At 37.1% G+C, this 20,127-nt stretch overlaps 1 protein-coding gene across 1 annotated transcript in view; it reads right to left on the bottom strand.

Moving 5' to 3' along the window:
* LRRIQ1 (leucine rich repeats and IQ motif containing 1) overlaps positions 1 to 20,127 on the bottom strand; it is a 201,070-nt gene that overhangs the window by 67,228 nt on the left and 113,715 nt on the right. The window contains exons 18-21 of the mRNA XM_036252998.1: positions 17,118 to 17,207; positions 16,328 to 16,449; positions 15,709 to 15,804; positions 15,361 to 15,443 (exon numbers count right to left, since the gene is read on the bottom strand). Of these exons, the coding sequence (XP_036108891.1) occupies positions 15,361 to 15,443; positions 15,709 to 15,804; positions 16,328 to 16,449; positions 17,118 to 17,207 (391 nt within the window). The remainder of the gene's footprint in view (positions 1 to 15,360; positions 15,444 to 15,708; positions 15,805 to 16,327; positions 16,450 to 17,117; positions 17,208 to 20,127) is intronic.

Here is a 20,127-nt window from a genome sequence, read left to right as displayed (position 1 = left end):
CTCCCTCTCCATTCCTTTCTCTCTCTAAAATCAATAAAGATAAAAAATATTTAAAGAAACCCATAAGTAAACTGAGTTTCTAGTATGCATGTGGCTCTGTACTTGAAACTTTATATCCATTATCTAATTTAAACAACATAATTTTATTTAGGCCTTCGAGTATCCTGAAAATGATTTCCTCCCCTGTGGAGTCCCGTTTTAGTTTCTGTGATCCTAATCTTAGCTCACTGGTTTATCTTATTTTCACTAACTTCATACTGAAAAATCTGGTTATTAACCATTTTCTGTATGTGCCAAGAACAATAGTGCTGTAAAATAAGTTTTATGTTAAGACTGAATGACTATCTGTATTTCATCATTTTATAAGGAGTAATATTTACTAATTTAAATTTGCCTTCTCAAATATAGACATGAACTTAAATGACTATACTACCCTACAACACTCAGTCATCCACATACATACAGTCATGTGTATTTAGTGACTTTTATTTAATTTATTTCTGATTTTGTTAACAGTCATTTATTGAACATCTACCATGTATGTACCAGGCATGGAATTAGGTTCTAGGAATTCAGTGTGGAACAAATAGAGTTTTGGCCTCAAAGATCTTACTATTCAAATAGGTTTTAGTAACATTTTGTTCAGAGTATAAGAAAGTAAAATTTGACAAAATCTTTGTAAATTTTTTGAAATCACTGAAGTAAACTAAACAAATAATCAATAAACTTCATTTTACCACAGTTTTGTCTATAATATTCCCCTTTGATCCTTCCCCCTTAACATTCCTTAGGTGCCTTATCATTTGCAACTTAATCTCTTTGCTATAGCCCATGAACTGCTTAATTCATATTAAAAAGTTAGCCTGTCTTCTCTTTTTATTATTTAATTTTGTTACAGATGTTTCTCCTTTTTCCCCACTGATACTTTTCTCCCCCTCCCTGCTTGCCCAGCTTTGTTGTCCATATCCACTGTTCATGCACACATGCATATAAGTTCTGTGGTTTATCTCTCTCCAACCACCCCCTCTTCTGGGTATTGTCAGTCTGTACCCCACTTCCACATTTCTGGGACTACCCCATTCCTCAGACTGTTATGTTCATTATATTCCACAAATAAGTAAGATCATATGATACTTGTCTTTCTCTGTTTGGCTTGTTTCGTTTAGGATAATACTTTCTAGGTCCCTCCATGTCATCTCAAAGGATAAGAGACCTTTCTTTCTTACAGCTGCATAGACTCCATTGTATATATGTACCACAGCTTCTTTATCCATTCGTCTACTGATGGACACTTGGGCTGTTTCCAGATCTTAGCTATTGTAAATAGTGCTGCTACAAACATGGGGGTACATATATTCTTTCTGATTGGTGTTTCAGGCTTCTTGTGGTATACTCCTAGAAGTGGGATCACTGAGTGAAATGGAAGTTCAATTTTAAATTTTTTGAGGTAACACCATATTGTTTTCTCTTTTTTTTTTCTGTTTATTTATTTATTTATTTATTTTGTTACAGATATTTTACCTTTTTACCCCATTGGCACCCCCCACCCCACCCCCCCTCCACCCTGTCCCCGGCTTAGTTGTCCATGTCCATTGGTCATGCATACATGCATATAAGTTCTGTGGTTTATCTCTTCCCACCCCCCCACCCCCCATCCCCTCTTCTGAGGGATGTCAGTCTGTGCCCTACTTCCATGTGTCTGGGTCTACTGTATTCCTCAGACTGTTATGTTCATTATATTCCGTATATAAGTGAGATCATGTGGTATTTGTCTTTTTCTGCTTGGCTTCTTTCACTTAGGATAATACTTTCCAGGTCCCTCCATGTCGTCTCAAAGGATAAGAGATCTTTCTTTCTTACCGCGGCATAGTACTCCATTGTGTATATGTACCACAGCTTTTTTATCCATTCGTCTACTGGTGGACACTTGGGCTGTTTCCAGATCTTAGCTATTGTAAATAGTGCTGCTATGAACATGGGGGTACATATATTCTTCCTGATTGGTGTTTCAGGCTTCTTAGGGTATATTCCCAGCAGTGGGATCACTGGGTCAAATGGAAGTTCAATTTTTAATTTTTAGAGGTAGCACCATATTGTTTTCCATAGCGGCTGCACCAGTCTGCATTTCCACCAGCAGTGTATTAGAGTCCCCTTTTCTCCACACCCTCGCCAACACTTGTTGTTTGATGATTTGTTGATGGCGGCCATTCTGACATGTGTGAGGTGATACCTCATTGTTGTTTTAATTTGCATCTCTCTGATGATTAGTGATGTTGAGCATTTCTTCATATGTCTCTTGGCCATTTGTATGTCCTGTTTGGAGAGGTGTCTATTCAGCTCCTCTGCCCATTTTTTAATTGGGTTCTTTGTCTTCCTTTTATTGAGTTGTATGAACACTCTATATATACTGAAAATTAACCCCTTATCTTATATATCATTTGCAATTATACTCTCCCATACAGTGGGTTGCCTTTTCATTTTGATGACTGTATCTTTTGCTGTGCAGAAGCTTTTGAGTTTGATGTAGTCCCATGTGTTCCTTTTGTTTCTGTTGCCTTAGGTGATGTGTCAGTGAAAATTCTGCTGCACATGATGTCTGAAATTTTGTTGCCTAGAGTTTCTTCTAGGATTTTTATGGATTCATGAGTCACATTTAAGTCTTTATCCATTTTGAGTTTATTCTTGTGTATGGTATAAGGTGATGGTCTAGGTTCATTTTTTTGCATGTAGCTGTCAAATTTTCCCAACACCATTTATTAAAGAGACTGTCCTTACTCCATTGTATGCTCTTGCCACCTTTGTCAAATATTAATTGAGCATATTGCCTTGGGTCCATTTCTGGGTTCTCTATTCTGTTCCACTGGTCTATTTGCCTCTTTTTGTACCAGTACCAGGCTGTTTTGATTACAGTGGCTTTGTAGTATAACCTGAAATCTGATAATGTGATCCCTCCAACTTTGTTCTTCTTTTTCAAGATTGCTGTGGCTATTCAAAGTCTTTTTTTGTTCTTTATAAACTTTTGAAGTATTTGTTCTAGTTCTGTGAAGTACGTCGTTGGTATTTTGATGGGGATTGCATTGAATCTATAGATTGCTTTGGGTAGTATGGACATTTTAATGATATTAATTCTTCCAATCCATGAACAATGTATGTGCTTCCACTTTTTTATATCTTCCTCTATTTCTTTTTTCAATGTCCTGTAGTTTTCTGCGAATAGGTCCTTTATTTCTTTGGTTCAGTTTATTCCTAGGTATCTTAATTTTTTTGCCTTGATGGTAAATGGGATTGTTTTTTTTAATTTCTCTTTCTGTGAGTTCATCATTGGTGTATAGGAATGCAGTCAATTTCTTGACATTAATTTTGCATCCTGCTACTTTGCCAAATTCATCCTGGAATGAATCCCACTTGGTCATGGTGAATAATTTTTTTGATGTATTTCTGGATCCGATTTGCTAGTATTTTGTTCAGGATTTTGGCGTCTATGTTCATCAGGGATATTGGCCTGTAGTTTTCTTTCTTCGTAGTGTCTTTTTCTGGTTTTGGAATTAGAATTATGCTGGCCTCATAGAACGTGTTTGGAAGTCTTCCTTCTTCTTGAATTTTTTGAAATAGTGTGAGGAGAATGGGTGTTAGTTCTTTTTTGAATGTTCGGTAAAACTCCCCCGTGAAACCATCTGGGCCTGGGCTTTTGTTTGCTGGGAGAGTCTTGATTACCTCTTCAATTTCCTTAGTTGTTATTGGTCTGTTCAAGTTTTCTATCTCTTCCGGGAATAGTTTTGGGAGACTGTGTGTTTCTAGAAATTTGTCCATTTCGCTGAGATTGTCGAATTTGTTGCCATATAGTTGTTCATAGTAGTTGTTAACGATCTTTTGTATTTCCGTGGTGTTGGTTGTTACTTCTCCTCTTTCATTTCTGATTTTGTGTATTTGGGTTCTCTCTCTTTGTTTCTTGGTGAGTCTAGCTAAGGGTCCATCTATCTTGTTTATCTTTTCGAAAAACCAGCTCTTTGTTTCATTGATCCTTTGAATTGTTTTTTTGGTCTCTATGTCATTTATTTCTGCTCTGATCTTCACTATTTCCTTCCTTCTACTTGCTCTGGGGTTTTGTTTTTGTTTGCTTTCTAATTCTTTAAGTTGTGAGGTTAGACAGTCAATTAGAAATTTTTCTTGTTTTTTGAGGTAGGCCTGTAGTGCTATGAACTTCCCTCTCAGAACTGCTTTCGCTGCATCCCATAGATTTTGTGTTGTTGTGTGTTCATTTTCATTGGTTTCCAGGAAGTTTTTGATTTCTTCCTTGATCTCCTCGGTGACCCATTCATTGTTTAATAACATGCTATTTAGCCTCCATGTGTTGAAATGTCTTTGCATGTTCTTGTTGCAATTGATTTCTAGTTTCATGCCATTGTGATCTGAGAAGATGCTTGATATGATTTCAATCTTCTTGAACTTGTAGAGATTTAGTTTGTGTCCTATCATGTGGTCTATCTTTGAGAATGTCCCATGTGCACTTGAGAAGAATGTATATTCTGTAGTTTTGGGGTGTAATTCTCTGTAGATATCTATTAAATCCATTTGGTCTAGTGCTTCATTTAGAGTCTCTGTTTCCTTGCTAATTTTTTGCCTAGAGGATCTATCCAGTGCTGTCAACGGGGTGTTGAAGTCCCCAGCTATGATTGTATTGTTGTCGATTTCTCCTTGGAAGTCCTCCAGAAGATTTTTAATATATTTTGGTGCTCCTATATTGGGTGCATATATGTTTATCAAGGTTATATCTTCCTGTTGGATAGATCCTTTCAATATTATGTAGTGGCCGTCTTTGTCTCTAGTTATGGTCTTCATTTTGAAATCTATTTTATCAGATATGAGAATTGCTACCCCAGCTTTTTTTTGCTTTCCATTTGCTTGGAAAATTTTTTTCCATCCCTTCACTTTCAACCTATGTGAGTCTTTTGTTGAGAGATGGGTCTCTTGTAAACAACATATAGATGAGTCATGCTTTCTTATCCAATCAGCTACTCTGTGTCTCTTTATGGGAGCATTCAATCCATTTACGTTTAAGGTGATTATTGATATGTACTTATTTATTGCCATTTTTGTTTAGTGTGGTTCTATTTTTCTTCCCATTTCTACTGCTCATTACAGCAGTCCTTTTAACATTTCTTGCAGTGCTGGTTTGGTGCTAATGTATTCCCTTAGCTTTTTTTTGTCTGGGAAGCTCTTTATTTGATCTTCTATTTTGAATGATAGCCTTGCTGGGTAGAGTAGTCTTGGATTCACATTCTTGTTTTTCATGACTTTGATTACTTCATGCCATTCTCTTCTGGCCTGTAGTGTTTCTTGTGAGAAGTCAGCTGAGAGCCTTATGGGGTTCCCTTTGTAGGTAACCTGTTGCTTATCTCTTGCTGCTTTTAGGATTCTCTCTTTGTCTTTAATTTGTGGCATTTTAATTACTATGTGTCTTGGTGTGGGCCTGTTTGGGTTCTTCTTACTTGGGACTCTCTGTGCTTCTTGAACTTGAATGCCTTCTTCCTTCACCAAATTAGGGAAGTTTTCTCTCACTATTTTTTTGAATATATTCTCTATCCCTTGCTCCTTTTCTTCTTCTTCGGGGACTCCTATGATGCGAATATTATTACGTTTCCAGTTGTCCCATAGTTCTCTTAAGCTGTCTTCCTGTTTTTTAATAGTTTTTTCCTTTTGTTTTTCTGATTGGTTGATTTTTTCTACCCTGTCTTCTAATTCGCTGATCCGGTCCTCAGCTTCCCCTACTCTGCTTTTTAAACCTTCCAATGTGTTTTTCATTTCGGATATGTCATTTTTTATCTCTTCTTGTTGGTTTTTAATTTCCAGTTGGCTTATTTTCAGTGTCTCTATGTCCTTACTCATGCTGTTCAGCTTCCTCAAGATCATGGCTCTGAATTCTAGCTCTGTTAACATGCCTAATTGCTCCATATTGATCTCATCTTCGGTGGAGGTGTCTTGCTCTTTCATTTGGTTTCTGTTTCTGTGTTTCACCATTTTAGCTATCACTGTGGGCTTTGGAGCCTGTCAAGTTCTCCCTGTGGGTGTTGGTGTTCTGCTGTTTGTGGCTCCCTCTCCTGTGTTTAGATGAGTGAGGGAGGACCCGCGTTGAACACCACTGTCAAGTCTTACTTTCCTGGTTAAAGTTGCCAGCCCAGGAAACGTACTGTTATCCTCTAGCTTTTTGCCTGGAGGCTAGCAGTCTAGGTTAATTGATGAGTTTTGGGTTGTCAGTTGATTGAAAAACTCCCTCTGGTGCTCAGCCAAGGGGCTTTCACGAGGGTGGGGCAGATGCTGGTCGTTAGTGAGCCTCAATTAACACTTCAATGGCCCACAGGGTGGGGTTGGATCTCCGAGGGAGGGGCTGCTGCCTCTCCCCAGAGCCCTGGGAAGGAGCAATGTGGCCACCGTCCTGAGTGGCTGCACTCAGCCAAAGCTCTGAGCGCCCTCCAAACCCCGAGTGTCCCGACACAGTTCCAGTCCAGTCTGCCCTCCCTCCGCCGGAGCCCAAGGTGAGTGGCTGTGGCTGTTTCAGCCTCTGTCCCGGCTCTGCGCTGTGGGGCCGCCTGGGAGTGTAACCCGCGGGCGCCGCTTATAGCTAAGGCCGCTGCCGAGCTGCCGACCGTGGGCTCCCAGCCCCGTCTCGCGCCTTCGCAAGCCTACCGGGATCGAGTCAGTGTCCCTCGTTGTATGGTCCTCGCAAGCTGCTTTTCTGTTGGTTTTTCCCGTCGATTTGTCTGTGTTATAGTTGTAATTCCAGTTTGGTTCTGGGAGACGGTCTGTTTAGCTCCGTTCACTCCGCCGCCATTTTTCGGTTCTTCTCTCCTCTTTCATTTCTGATTTTGTGATTTTGAGTTCTCTCTCTTTATTTCTTAGTGAGTCTAGCTAAGGGTCCAACCAGCTCTTTGTTTCATTGATCCTTTGAATTGTTTTTTTGGTCTCCATGTCATTTATTTCTGCTCTGATCTTTACTATTTCCTTCCTTCTACTTGCTCTGGGGTTTTCTTTTGTTTGCTTTCTATTTCTTTAAGTTGTGAAGTTAGATAGTCTATTAGATTTTTCTTGCTTCTTGAGGTAGGCCAGTAGTGTTATGAACTTCCCTCTCAGAACTGCTTTCGCTGTATCCCATAGATTATGTGTTGTTGTGTGTTCATTTTCATTGGTTTCCAGGAAGTTTTTAACTTCTTCCTTGATCTCCATGGTAATCCATTCATTGTTCAATAACATGCTATTTAGCCTCCATGTTTTCAAATGTCTTTGCATGTTCTTGTTGCAATTGATTTCTAGTTTCATGTCATTGTGATCTGAGAAGATTCTTGATACGATTTCAATCTTCTTGAACTTGTAGAGACTTGGTTTGTGCCCTAACATGTGGTCTATCTTTGAGAATGTCCCATGTGCACTTGAGAAGAATGTGAATTGTGCAGTTTTGGGGTGTAATTCTTTGTCGATATCTGTTAAATCCATTTGATATAGCACTTCATTTAGAGTCTGTGTTTCCGTGTTAATTTTTTGTCTAGAAGATCTATCCAGTGATGTCAGTGGGGTATTGAAGTCCCCTGCTATAACTGTATTGCTGTTGATTTCTCCTTTGTAATCCTCGAAAAGATTTTTAATATATGTTGATGCTCCTAAATTGGGTGCATATGTTTACCAAGGTTATATCTTCCTGTTCGATTGATTCTTTCAATATTATGTAGTGGCCTTCTTTGTCTCTAGTTATGGCCATCATTTTGAAATCTACTTTATCAGATATGAGTATTGCTATCCCAGCTTTTTTTCCTTTCCGTTTGCTTAAACGATTTTTTCGTATCCCTTCACTTTCAACCTATGTGAGTCGTCTGTTGTGAGGTGGCTCTCTTGTAAATAATATATATGAGAGTCATGCTTTCTTATCCAGTCAGCTACTCTGTGTCTTTTTATCAGAGAATTCAAACCATTCACATTTAAAGTGATAATTGATATGTACTTAGTTATTGCCATTTTTGTATAGTGTGGTTCTATTTTTTTCCTATTTCTTCTACTAATTACAGCAGTCCTTTTATCATATCTTGCAGTGCTGGTTTTGTGTTAATATATTCCATTAGCCTTTTTTTTTTTTTTTGTCTGGAAAGCTCTTTATTTGACCTTCTATTTTGAATGATAGCCTTGCTGGACAGAGTAGTCTTGGATTCAGATTCTTGTTTTTCATGACCTTGATTACTTCATGCCAGTCCCTTCAGGCCTGTAGTGTTTCTGTTGAGAAGTCAGCTGAGAGCCTTATGGGGTTTCATTTGTAGATAACCTGTTCTTATCTCTTGCTGCCTTTAGAATTCTCTCTTTGTCTTTAATTTTTGGCATTTTAATTACGATGTGTCTTGGTGTGGGCCTGTTTGGATTCTTCTTACTTGGGGCTCTCTGGGCTTCCTGAATCTGAGTGCCTTCTTCCTTCACCAAGTTAGCAATGTTTTCTGTCACTATTTATTCAAATATATTCTCTAACCCTTGCCCATTTTGTTCTCCTTCGGGGACGCCTATGATGAGAATGTTATTATGTTTCCAGTTGTCCCTCAGTTCTCTTAAGCTGTCTTCCTGTTTTTTAATTGTTTTTTCCTTTTGGTTTTCCGATTGGTTGATTTTTTTTCTACCCTGTCTTCTAATTCACTGATTTGGTCCTCAGCTTCCTCTACTCTGATGGTTAGTCCTTCCAATGTTTGCTTAATTTCTGCTATGTCATTCTTCATTTCCATTTGGTTGATTTTCAATATTTCTATATCTTTTCTCATGGTGCTGATGTCCTTACCCATGCTGTTGAGCTTCCTCAATATCATGGCTCTGAACTCTACCTCTCATAATTTGCTTAACTGCATTTCATTTATCTCATCTTCAGAAGAGTTCTCTTGTTCTTTCACTTGGGATTTGTTTCTTTGTTTCACCATTTTGGCTGTCTCCGTGTGTTTTGGAGCCTGCCAAATTTTCCCTGTGGGTGTTGGTGTTCTGCTATTTGTGGCTCCCTCTACTGGGTTTGGATGAGCCTGGGTGGGCCCACGTTAAACACCACTATCTAGTTTTACTTTCCTGGTTAGATTTGCAAGCCCAGGAAAGGTTCAGTTATCCTCTATCTTTTTCCTGGTGGCTAGTAGTCTCAGTTACTCGGTGCCTTGGAATGTAGGCCTGGTGTTCTGCATGAGAGGATTTCCAGAGGGTGGATAGATGCTGGTTATTAATGAGCCTCAATTTGCATTTCTTTGCCTCACCTGGGAAAGGCTGAATCTCCAAAAGGGGGGGCTGCTGCTTTTCCCCAAGGCTTGGTGAAGGAGCACAATGGCCTCTATCCTTTGTGGTCGCAACTCAGCAGAAACTCTGAGTGCCCTCCAAATCCCAGGTGTCCCCACAGAGTTCCAGCTCAGTCTGCCCTCCCTCTGTCTTAGCCCCCAGGTGAGTGGTTGTGGCTATTTTAGCGCTCTGTACTGGCTCTGTGTGCTGTGGAGAGAGCTTGGTCTTTATTCCCCAAGATTGCTGCTCACAGCTAAGACTGCTGTGGTCCGTGGGCTCCCAGCCTGCAACCCTCTCATGCCTCAGCAGATCCTACCAGTGTCCCTGGTTATATGGTCCTGACCTGCTGCTTTTCTGTTGCTTTTTCCCAAGGATTTGTCTTTAAGTGTAATTTCCGTTTGGTCCTGGGAGATCGTCTGCGTAGCTTCTATTCACTCCACATCCATTTTCATATCCTCTGTGCCTATCTTGTGTGCAGCTGGGTCTTAGAGGCCTTCCTGATGCCCCAGCACCCTGCAGGTCATGTGGGTAACAGGATCGCACAACTCCTTTGGAGACCTGGCTCTATGTCTATGTTATGGGCTGCTGGGTCTCAGGCCTCTCTGGTGCTTCAGCACCCCGCAGGTCCCGTGGGTAACTAGATGGCACAGTCCCTGCTGAGTTACACAGGCTTCTCTGGTGCTTCAGCACCCTATAGGTCCCGCGGGTAACTAGATCACACAGTCTTTTCTGGGTCGCACAGGCCTCTCTGGTCCCCCCTCACCCTGAAGTTCCCGTGGGTGGGCAGCTGGATTGTACCAGTCTCTCTAGGGCTCTGGCTTCCCACTGCTCTTGTGAGCTACTGGACCGCACAGGCCTCTGTGGATCCCCAGGTCCCACCGCTGGCAGCTGGGGATTGCTGCTGCCCTGTGGGGCTCAACTCCTGCTCAGCTTTTGCTGTAGTTTTTGGGGATGGGTCTCAGCTGCTGGTCTTTGCCTGGGGATGGATGTCTGCTCCACAGCCTCTGTTGCTGGGGATATATCTGGACTCTGATTGGGCTGCTACTATGGGTGATGGTGCTGGGTTCTGGGCTGTCTGTGGCTTCTGCGACCGGCACCTGGGGAGCTCCACTACTGTGCACCAGTCTGTGTTGACACAGAGTGTACACTGGTCCGATGGTGCCAGGTGCGCTGGTGGGCTCAGGTTGCTGAGCCTTAGCCTCTCCCACTGCCTCCTCCCAGGGAAGACCTGGGATCTTCCAAAATGGTGGGACCTCCCCGAGGCACAGGGAGAAGTGCCCTGAAGGGCTGCTTACCGAGGTAGCCTGTTGTTCCTGGTCCGCAGCACAGGATCTTTCTGCTCTGGGTCCCTGCACTGCTTCGGTTTGGTCGTCCACCTTCACGTCCACTCACACTCTCTCACACACTCACCTTCCCTCAGCTCCTGCCCGCTGCCACCTTTGCTTGAAAAAGCCTGTCTTATTTTTAGTTGGCTTAATTCTTGGCTATGACTAAATGTTACCAACATACTCTCAAGCAATTTTCTTCATTGCAAGAAACTCAGTAAGTACTGAATGCTTAACATCTACTTAACTCTATACTAGATTTAACAAATAGCTGCAAAATGATACTGATCCCTACCTGTGATTACAATTATGACAAAATTTACTTTGCTTGCCTCAGCCTGCTCTTTCTTTTCTCTAATTGTGAACTTTAAAATGCATAAATATTGGAAAACATTATGTCTTCAGCCTTATATTCTTAATCCTTAAACTTCTTACCACCTGCTCTTCACCAAACTCCTTATGCTCGGGACTCATCCTCTCTGAGGAGTGCTCCACGTCAAAACCAGTCACTCACTCTTTCCCCATCTAGCTCATCTCAGCCTTGCTACCAATTATACTCACTACCTTTAGGTTATTGACCCTCATGTTTTCAACAAACCAGTAACTCTCACCTTGTGTTTGACTGCAGTACTAAATTCTATTATTATTATTTTTTTATCCTCACCCGAGGATATTTTTTCCATTTTTTGTACAGATAGAGTGGGAGGGAGAGAGAGGAAGGGAGAGAGAGAGAGAAATATCGAAGTGAAGGGACACATCGAGTGGCTGCCACCCGCACGACCAACCAGGGCCGGGGACAAACTGCAACCGAAGTACGTGCCCTTAGCAGGAACCGAACCCGGGTCTCTCCGGACCGCAGGCCGACGCTCTAACCGCTGAGCCAAACCGGCCAGGGCTGCAGTACTAAATTCTAAAGTTCCCTGGGTAACTTTAATTGCCATGCAGATTATCACATCATGAAATTCTGTGTGTGAGGCAAAAATAAAAACAAAAAAGACAAACACATAAACTCCCACACAAACAAGACTAGTCACAACTGGTTCATGCTTATGCCCATCATAAGGGAAATATCAACAGCTTACTAGAAGTAACAACAATCAGAATCCAAACCCAAACTGAGTAAATAAATCATGGTAACTTCTCACAGTTTTAGATTTTCTGTTGTGTCTTCCAATCAATTTCTCTGCCCCTGCCCCTCCTCCTCCTGCTTCTTCTGTTTAAAGTAGATGGGCTCATTTATCCCAATAGAAGTCATCAACACTGGCTCCCCCCTGATGGCTGCCCACACTGTGTGTTTCCTCTGTCCCTTGCTTCTTCATTAATCAGCATTCTCAGAGGTATTATTATTCTACCTGCAACTTTCTTTAAATAATTGACCCTATGCCTTTTGCCTTATTTTCACTCTCACCATAAATCAGATATAATTGTCACATATATCCCTTGGCTAATAAATATATGTAAAGGGTTAAAAAAAATACTATTGTTTGCTACAGAGCAACTCGCTCTAAGCTTTTTCATGGCAGAAATTTGAATTAAAGCTCCCATACTCTATACATTTATGCTTCATCTCCTTGAAGATTATGGCTTTGTGAGATTTAGGATGTAACTGGTTTTATTTAATTAAAACTTTTTATTCTCTGAAGCCCCATCTGCCACCCTCCCTAAGCCCAGGCTGCTGGTTAGTCTCCAGTAGTTTTATGGAAAATGTTGCCCTCTGGTGGTTTGAAAATTTCAAGTAGGCCAGTTGTCCATGTAAAATAATCTCCATGTATGTTAGAAATTATTAATAAATGTTTATGTTCCAACAGAATTTAAGTATATAAATATTATTTTAATTTATTAGTAAAAATTTTAAAATATGGACATTATTTTAGACAGTCAAATAAATGAATAGCATATCACAGTCTGATTAAATTATAAAACTGGAAATTTACTAGAAAATGCTTTATTCTATAAGAAGAAAACCTGAGTTACAGTCTTAAATAATTTGCTCACAGATACAAAGTGACATAAGTGCTACATCATCAACTTAGAATATTAAAACATCATAATGAAGATCCCACTGATACCCTTTTCCTCTTTACTCTTTAAATAATTCTATTCTGTATATCTGTTACAAAAGGGGAGAAGAGAAACAAAATGAAAATAATTTAAAGTTATCAAGTTTTACATTTCAGATTTTTTTTAACGCCTTTACGTGGTATGAGTTCAACAAATGTTTGTGGAACTAATACTGTTTCTCTTCAAGTTAAACATTCTATTTTTGTAATAACTCGATAGTAGACTTTATAAAGGATTTTATGTTACAGAATAACTTGATCATTGGTGGGAGAAAGTAACAAATCCTTGTCTATAATTTTTGTTGACTGTCCCCTGTGTGTGAACACTGGTAAATGCTATGAGGACAGGCAAAAGAAACAGTAGGTAGCTCCCTTAAAAATGGGTAAAAGGAGGTACTACTTAAATAGTATTTAGACAAACATAAAAATACAATTTTTATATGAGTTTGCTTTTAATTATTTTTATTAAATAATTTTTAACAAAATAAAATGCATTTAATAATACTGATTACTTTCATCTTTATCACTTATACAATTTGACTATTATCTGTTTAATCAAATGTTGCTGTAAATATTGTTCACATAGTATCTATCATGTTCATGTAATTACAGTTTAGGCACCTAGAAGCTGTAACAGCTGTTAAAATATAACTGACATCTTGTATTAAAATGCCTTTTATTTCATCAATCTAATATTATTTTGATAAAACAAAAGTTTAACAGAGAGATACAGAACCCCACACAGTAATAAGAACACAGTTGGATTTACATCATGTAATTAAAGATCTCCCCAAAATTATACAATTGTCATTTTGGATTTTTACCTAATAGGTCATGCTTAATGACCACTGTAAAATGTTAAATTTACGATGTAGTTGTTAACTTGACAACCTTAGTTGTACTTTTCTGTTTGTTACCCTACCATGCCCCCTTGTGACAGATAAAAAGAGGTTTAATTTTTGCCTGATAATAATTATGTCTAAATTTGGGCTAGTAAAACAATAATTTTTTATGTATAAGCATATACTCCTTATTCAAATTTTTTCAAAAACATATTATTTACTATGTCAATTATTCAAATGTACTCAAACCAAGAAACAATCAGTTATAAGAATTAAACTGAGTCTAACAGAATAAACTTTTTCTTAGCTTAAGTATCAGAGACTATGCAAACACTGTAAATATTTTTTTTAGAATATAATAAGTATTGAGCATAAATTAGTAATAATTATTTGTTGAACACTGGCATTTCTTAAACCATTTCTGATATTTGAACTTGCCCCAGGAGTTTCAGAAACTTTTATCAAAACAGCTATTTAAATAATGTTTTAATAATACTGTTGAAGATGAGCAGAAATATACATCAAAACAATAAAAAAGTTTATCTAATACCCTGATTTACTGCACTGTATTTCACTTCCTCAGGACTAAGAATCTCACTGTTGTTAAGGGTTTGAGTTCCTATTTTTCTGGGTAACCAGCACTGAATATTCGGTTCTCAGAGCCCTGATAAACTTCTATAGGAGTTTACAAAATAAGAGTGTGGGAGGCACGAAGCAAGTTGACACAGAGAACATAGAATTACATTTTCATTAAAAATGCTTAAAATTTTAATATCTTAAATCTGACAGTTAATACATAACGAAAATACTAGCTATCTCAAAAAGATAAAATAAAGATATCACTAATATAACACTAAAAAAAGAAAGCTGAACATATGTGATTACAAAAATGAATCACCAGTACTTTATCAATAGTTAGGTAAGTGCTATGCCAACAAATTCCAGTCTTTCCTTGGAAAATAACGACATTTTGGTTATTTTTATTTTTAAAAAGTTAAATATGTATATATACATTATATTTCTTAGAATTATACTATTGAACTAATAATAAAAAATGATCAATAGAAAAATTAATAAAGATAAAATTAACCTTTGAATGCTCCCTTGTATGCTTAAGTCTAAGAGTTCAAGAGTAAATATTTATAAAGTTATGAGTAAATGAAGTTACATGCAATATGCAAATAATTTTAAATGGTTTTCATTATAGATATAAAGTCACAATAACCTGCTATTTCTTGCCCTGACACCTATAAACTACTCCACATATTAAGTAATTATACTAAAATGATTAAAGTTATCCAAAGAACAACAAATAGTTTCAAGAACAGCCTGGCAAGTGGGACAGAAGAGAAGATGCCTTTGAACATTTCCCAAATTCTGCAGAATCATGAAAGATAACATACCATTGTGCTTATTTTCCAGTGTCAACCTGCAAAGTGTTCATAGCTAATATTTATGGAACGGATGAATTTATATAAATAGTTTATCGACTAGACATACAATTTAAAAACACATAAAGGAATAAGCAGAGGTAGCAGATGCTCTTTAAAATAAATGTTTGCTTAAATGAACCAGCTTAGTAATAAATTACAGAATAATTTTTAGTGCACAATAGATAGAAGAATCACTCGGAAAGTAGGTAAGAAACAGGGAAAAGTGAAAATATCATTTAAGAGTATAACAAATAATTTAATGTAATATGATATCTTGTTTTATTTTTGGAATTATTACCTTAGAAATATTCATATCCGCATTTCATTTCCTTTCTTATTAAATACAATTTGATAACAATATTTTAAAAGAGTTCATCATCCATATCAAACACATTGTTATTATTTAAAAAAATGGATTACCCACCTAATTTTTTCCTTAATTTCTTTGATTTCATTTTCTGTGCTCTCTTCAGCATTTGCTGAGCAGTAGAAATATCCTTAAAGCCCCTATTAAAATATTAAATTTAATAAAGGCAAAACAAATATCCAGACCGTATTTATACATGCATAGACATGTAAACATACATATCTGAATTATATTATATTAAAACAAATCTGGATTTCATATCAGAATCTGAAATTGATCACATACATAGTTTCTTAAAAACTTAATAAAGGTATTTTTGAAATCTTGAATAATATCTGCCTTGGACATTTAAGTCTTTCCATTGTATAAGTCTCCTAATATTTTAGTGTAAAATAGACCACATACCATTCTTCTGAAATTTTTTCCTCTTTTTCAGATTTTAGCAAACTCTTTCTGCTGGTCTTTGATTCAGGTGTCCGGGATAAAGCTCTGTTTTCTGAACTGGCAATAGAAAAACCCCACACAACTGAATCAACACAAGTATATCAGCACTTTTTAAAACTACAAGCTATTTATGTCGTCTCAAACTGGAAAATAAAATCCATTTAAGTTACAGAAAACCTTTATCTTGAAAAGCAATAAATGTCTGCCATTAATTTAAAATGTTTACATTTCAATTACTTGAAGCATATTTCAATCCTTTTGTCGAAAGAAATGCTGCACTGGAATTTTTATTCTAATCCTTATCTCAACCTATAGAGTAGTATTTAAATTCTGCTTGTTTACAATTGTGTTGTTTTACCGACACAAGTTTTGTAGTTGCTTGAATGAAGCTACATTACACATTTTTATTACATGGAAAACTCCATAAAATAATTATTTTTTAACACTAAATGTACTTCCATTTTCTAAACAAGGAAAATCATTCCCATTTTCATTATTTTGCTATTTTTGCAAAGAATATAATATTCTTCATAAGTATGTCACTCACGGGTTGATCCTCTAAAAGAGTAATTCGGCTTACCTGCCATCGAACTGCGTATGTTCCGATGAAAACAAATTGTCTTTCTCATTGCATGGCCATGCTTGAGCTGGATGACTCGGTACATTAAATGAAGTACCGTCATAGTTTAAGGTTCCAGAGAACTTATCATAAAAAAAAAAAAAATACATAGATATAAAATAAATTGAAAATTCCTAGCATTTACATTGTATTACTTTACATGCATAGAGCAAGTAGCCTCCTAAGGGAAACATGTAAAAATTAAAAATTATAATAAAATAAAATTTATGGATTACAGATATAAATATCCTTTGTTGTAGTGATGAGGAATATGCTTTTTGGTATAGTTTGCATATACAAAATGATTAATTGCAAAGATCTTTAAAAAATCTTAGAAAACAAAAACTTCAAAGATAATCAAATAAATAACAGATATTGCAGTCCATTGACCTCTGACTGAGAATCTTCAGCTGTTGCCCTCTTAATGCATATTTTTATATTTTAAAAGTGCTTTCAACTAGTGATTTTAGTCTACTGCCAAATATGCAGCTGAACTGTATCATTTTTTTTTTTTTTTTTTGCTACTGTGAAATAAAGTGTTGAAAGAAATCCAAAATAAAGAAAAAAATTAGGAGCAAATGAAAGAAAAGCTACATGAATAATTACATCTGGGGATGAAGAGGAAGTCAGAGGCTTCTAAAAGTAATTGTGTTTTTCAAGTCAATAAATTGTATTATTAATCACTGCAAAATAGCACAACCTTAAGAAATGAGCAAAGATCGAGCACTAAGAGGTTTCCATGACATGTTACCTTTGGCCAGTGCAGCTGGTTTGGTAGAAGCTGTGTTTGTGAAGGGAAGCAGGCGGAATCCAAAGCTGGCCATTCTTTCTCTAAGGCAGCCTGCACAAATAATAGCATTAATGTACATAATTTAGTTTGCATAACTTTTACAAAGAGTCTTTAAGTTGTCTTCTATAGCACTAACATTAAGAAAGTGTATCAGAATTTTTACTTATGGGAAATTTGCTACTTGTTATTGTGAGATGTTATGCATCTGCTTAATGCAATCATTCTAAAAAATGGGATAAGATTTTTTTTTATCCCCAGTGGAATAAAGTGAGAACTCGAGTACTCAAGAGCTCTAAAAATAAGAGGTGCAGATTGTTCAGTGAATTTAACTGTTTGATAACTATTATTCTGAGACAACTCTAGATGTAACTGAGGGAAATAATCTATTAGTTCTTTACAATGTAAATTATAATGCCTTCCATTAAACCTCATTGAAAATGTATAGTATTTTAACATATTAGTATCGACTTGTCAATAAACACTAAGATAGCTTGCAATATTTTTCAAAAAACAAATTTAAGTGTTGAATGAAAAAGATAAATTCAAATTTTGAAAAGATCCCATTTTAAATCCCTTTACTCTTTATCGTAAAACATGTTTATTTCATTTATGTAATTTAGAAATTTATTTTGTCTTTCTACAATGGGACCATACTAGTTATGTTAGTTTGTATGACTTAGGACATAATTATCTAAATTTTATTTGCTTGGGTGATCTAATATGATTTAGAATAAACTTCTGTGGTTCTAAAATGTTTTTGAATCTTTATGAAAAAGTGATCAGAATACCAATGAACTTGTTTCTTAAAAGTTTCTAAAATGATCAAACATATTTATGATATAAAAATTAGCATGATTATATTCTAGGGAGACTTAAATGCAATTTTCATTTATACAATTACAATTGTTCTTGTCTGTTGCTTGAAAGACCATTGGGAGGGCAAGACTAAAATATCCTAACTACAGGCTAGCATTGCAATGATACACTTTTACTTATAGAACATTTAGTCTTATGAAACCTAATCAAGTTTATATTATTTGGATATCTATGCAAATATGGCATCTCGGATTAGTTGTTAGACAGGTACATTGTCCAGTTCCTAAAATGCAGAGATTACTAACATATATATTACAGTTAAACACCAGTTATATCTGGTTTAAGAATGCTATTTGATGCAAAAGTACAAACAGGTTTCAGGGCTCAGATTTTTTAATTCTTTCTTTTGCATGACAAAAAAAAGGAAAACCCAGATCTATCACAGGAAACATCAAGGCCGACAGCATATTAGCTAGGATCAAACTAGTATTCTTAGCCTGGTGGAAACAGAAGATGCGAAGATGTGGAGGCACTATTGTAAAAGGCTATGTGCCCGAGGATTCTGAGAAGATGGCAAAGCGGGAAGCGCCAGGAACCTGTCTCCCAGCCTAGACAACAATTGCACTGGCAGAATCTGTCTGATGGAGCTATTTTGGAACTCTGGAGTCTACTGAAGGCTTAACTTCCAGGGGGAAAAATGGATGGTAAATTGAGGTTAATTTTGGTCAATTTCAGCTCTTACCACAGTAGCAGCTATCTATCTTCCACTCCCCAACCCCGAGGCAGGCAGCTGTTCATGTGTTTCTGGAGCAGCTTGCACACAGCTTGTAGGAGTCAGGGTGGACAATGAGGACTCTGTCCTCCAAATATTGGGGATCTGCGCTCTACTCTCTGATTGTTGCTTCTGATCACAGAGGTGCAAAGAGCCTTTGTTGTTGCACCTGCTCTATTGTGGTAAGCCCCTGCCCGACCAGTTAAATGATTTCCAGGGGGTTTAAAGGGCTAGTGTCCTCTCCCTGCTTCTTCATTTTTCTCCCTTTCCTCTTTTGGGATCCAGACATGAAAGACTAGGATAGTCATTAAAATTTTTCTATAAACAGAAAGCATTAATATAAAATGTTAAAGAAACTTTTAGTAGTTATATAATCATAACCAAATAATATTACCAAGATTAATGATTTATATGAGTTCAAGCTTATTAATATCAAATTATGTTTGGCAGTATCTAGTATGTTAAGGGGAAAAAAGTCCCAAAATGTCAAGATGAATTGAGCAATATTATAAATATACTACCATTTTAAAAATGTATATTACTAGATTATGCTTACCACTGGATATTTATACAAATGCCAGTTACTGCTTACGAACACCTTCTGTTCAGCTAATTTTTTTTTTATCCTCATCCGAGGACATTTTTCCACTTTTTGTTCAGATAGAGTGGGAAGGAGAGAGGAAAAGAGAGAGAAAAAGAAACATCGATGTGAAAGGGACACATTGAGTGGCTGCCACCCACACAACCCAAACTGGGGCCAGGGACAAGCAGCAACCAAGGTACGTGCCCTTAGTGGGAACGGAACCCGGGTCTCTCTGTACCGCAGGCCAACGCTCTAACCACTGAGCCAAACTGGCCAGGGCTGTTCAGATATTTTTTAACTTACAACTGAGAATCTAAAAAATTTCTGGTTACTAGAATACTATTATCAAATATACATTAAAAATGAACTTGACTTTGGATAAATTTGCAACTGTACACATTGGAGCATTTGATCAGATATACATATACAGTATTTGGCTTTTGATCAGAGAAGAAATCATTATTCTATAATCCAACTTTGAGAGACTAGACTATAAGGCTATCAGAAAGACAGGCTGAAATATGTAGCACACATATTTATTTTTATATTAATATGCAAAATTTCCACGCCATCCACTGTAATCCTTTCATTTGACACATGGTACTAGGATCAGACTTGTTCTATGTGATAGGTCAGTTAGAGTAGAACAAATCCTAGAAATTAAAAAAGCCATGACTTTATCTTTTTTCCTATTTCCTTTATAACCCCTCCACCCTGCCCCAAAACTTCCCTCTTCTGTCCAAGTTGACTCTTGCTATCCCTCCAAAAATTCTTTCTAATACTTCTTGGTAATTTTTGTA

This window comes from Molossus molossus, unplaced genomic scaffold, assembly GCF_014108415.1.
Source record: "Molossus molossus isolate mMolMol1 unplaced genomic scaffold, mMolMol1.p scaffold_m16_p_10, whole genome shotgun sequence".
NCBI lineage: Eukaryota > Metazoa > Chordata > Mammalia > Chiroptera > Molossidae > Molossus > Molossus molossus.
Note: the sequence above shows the minus strand (reverse complement) of the source record. Positions and strands in the feature narration are given on the sequence as shown.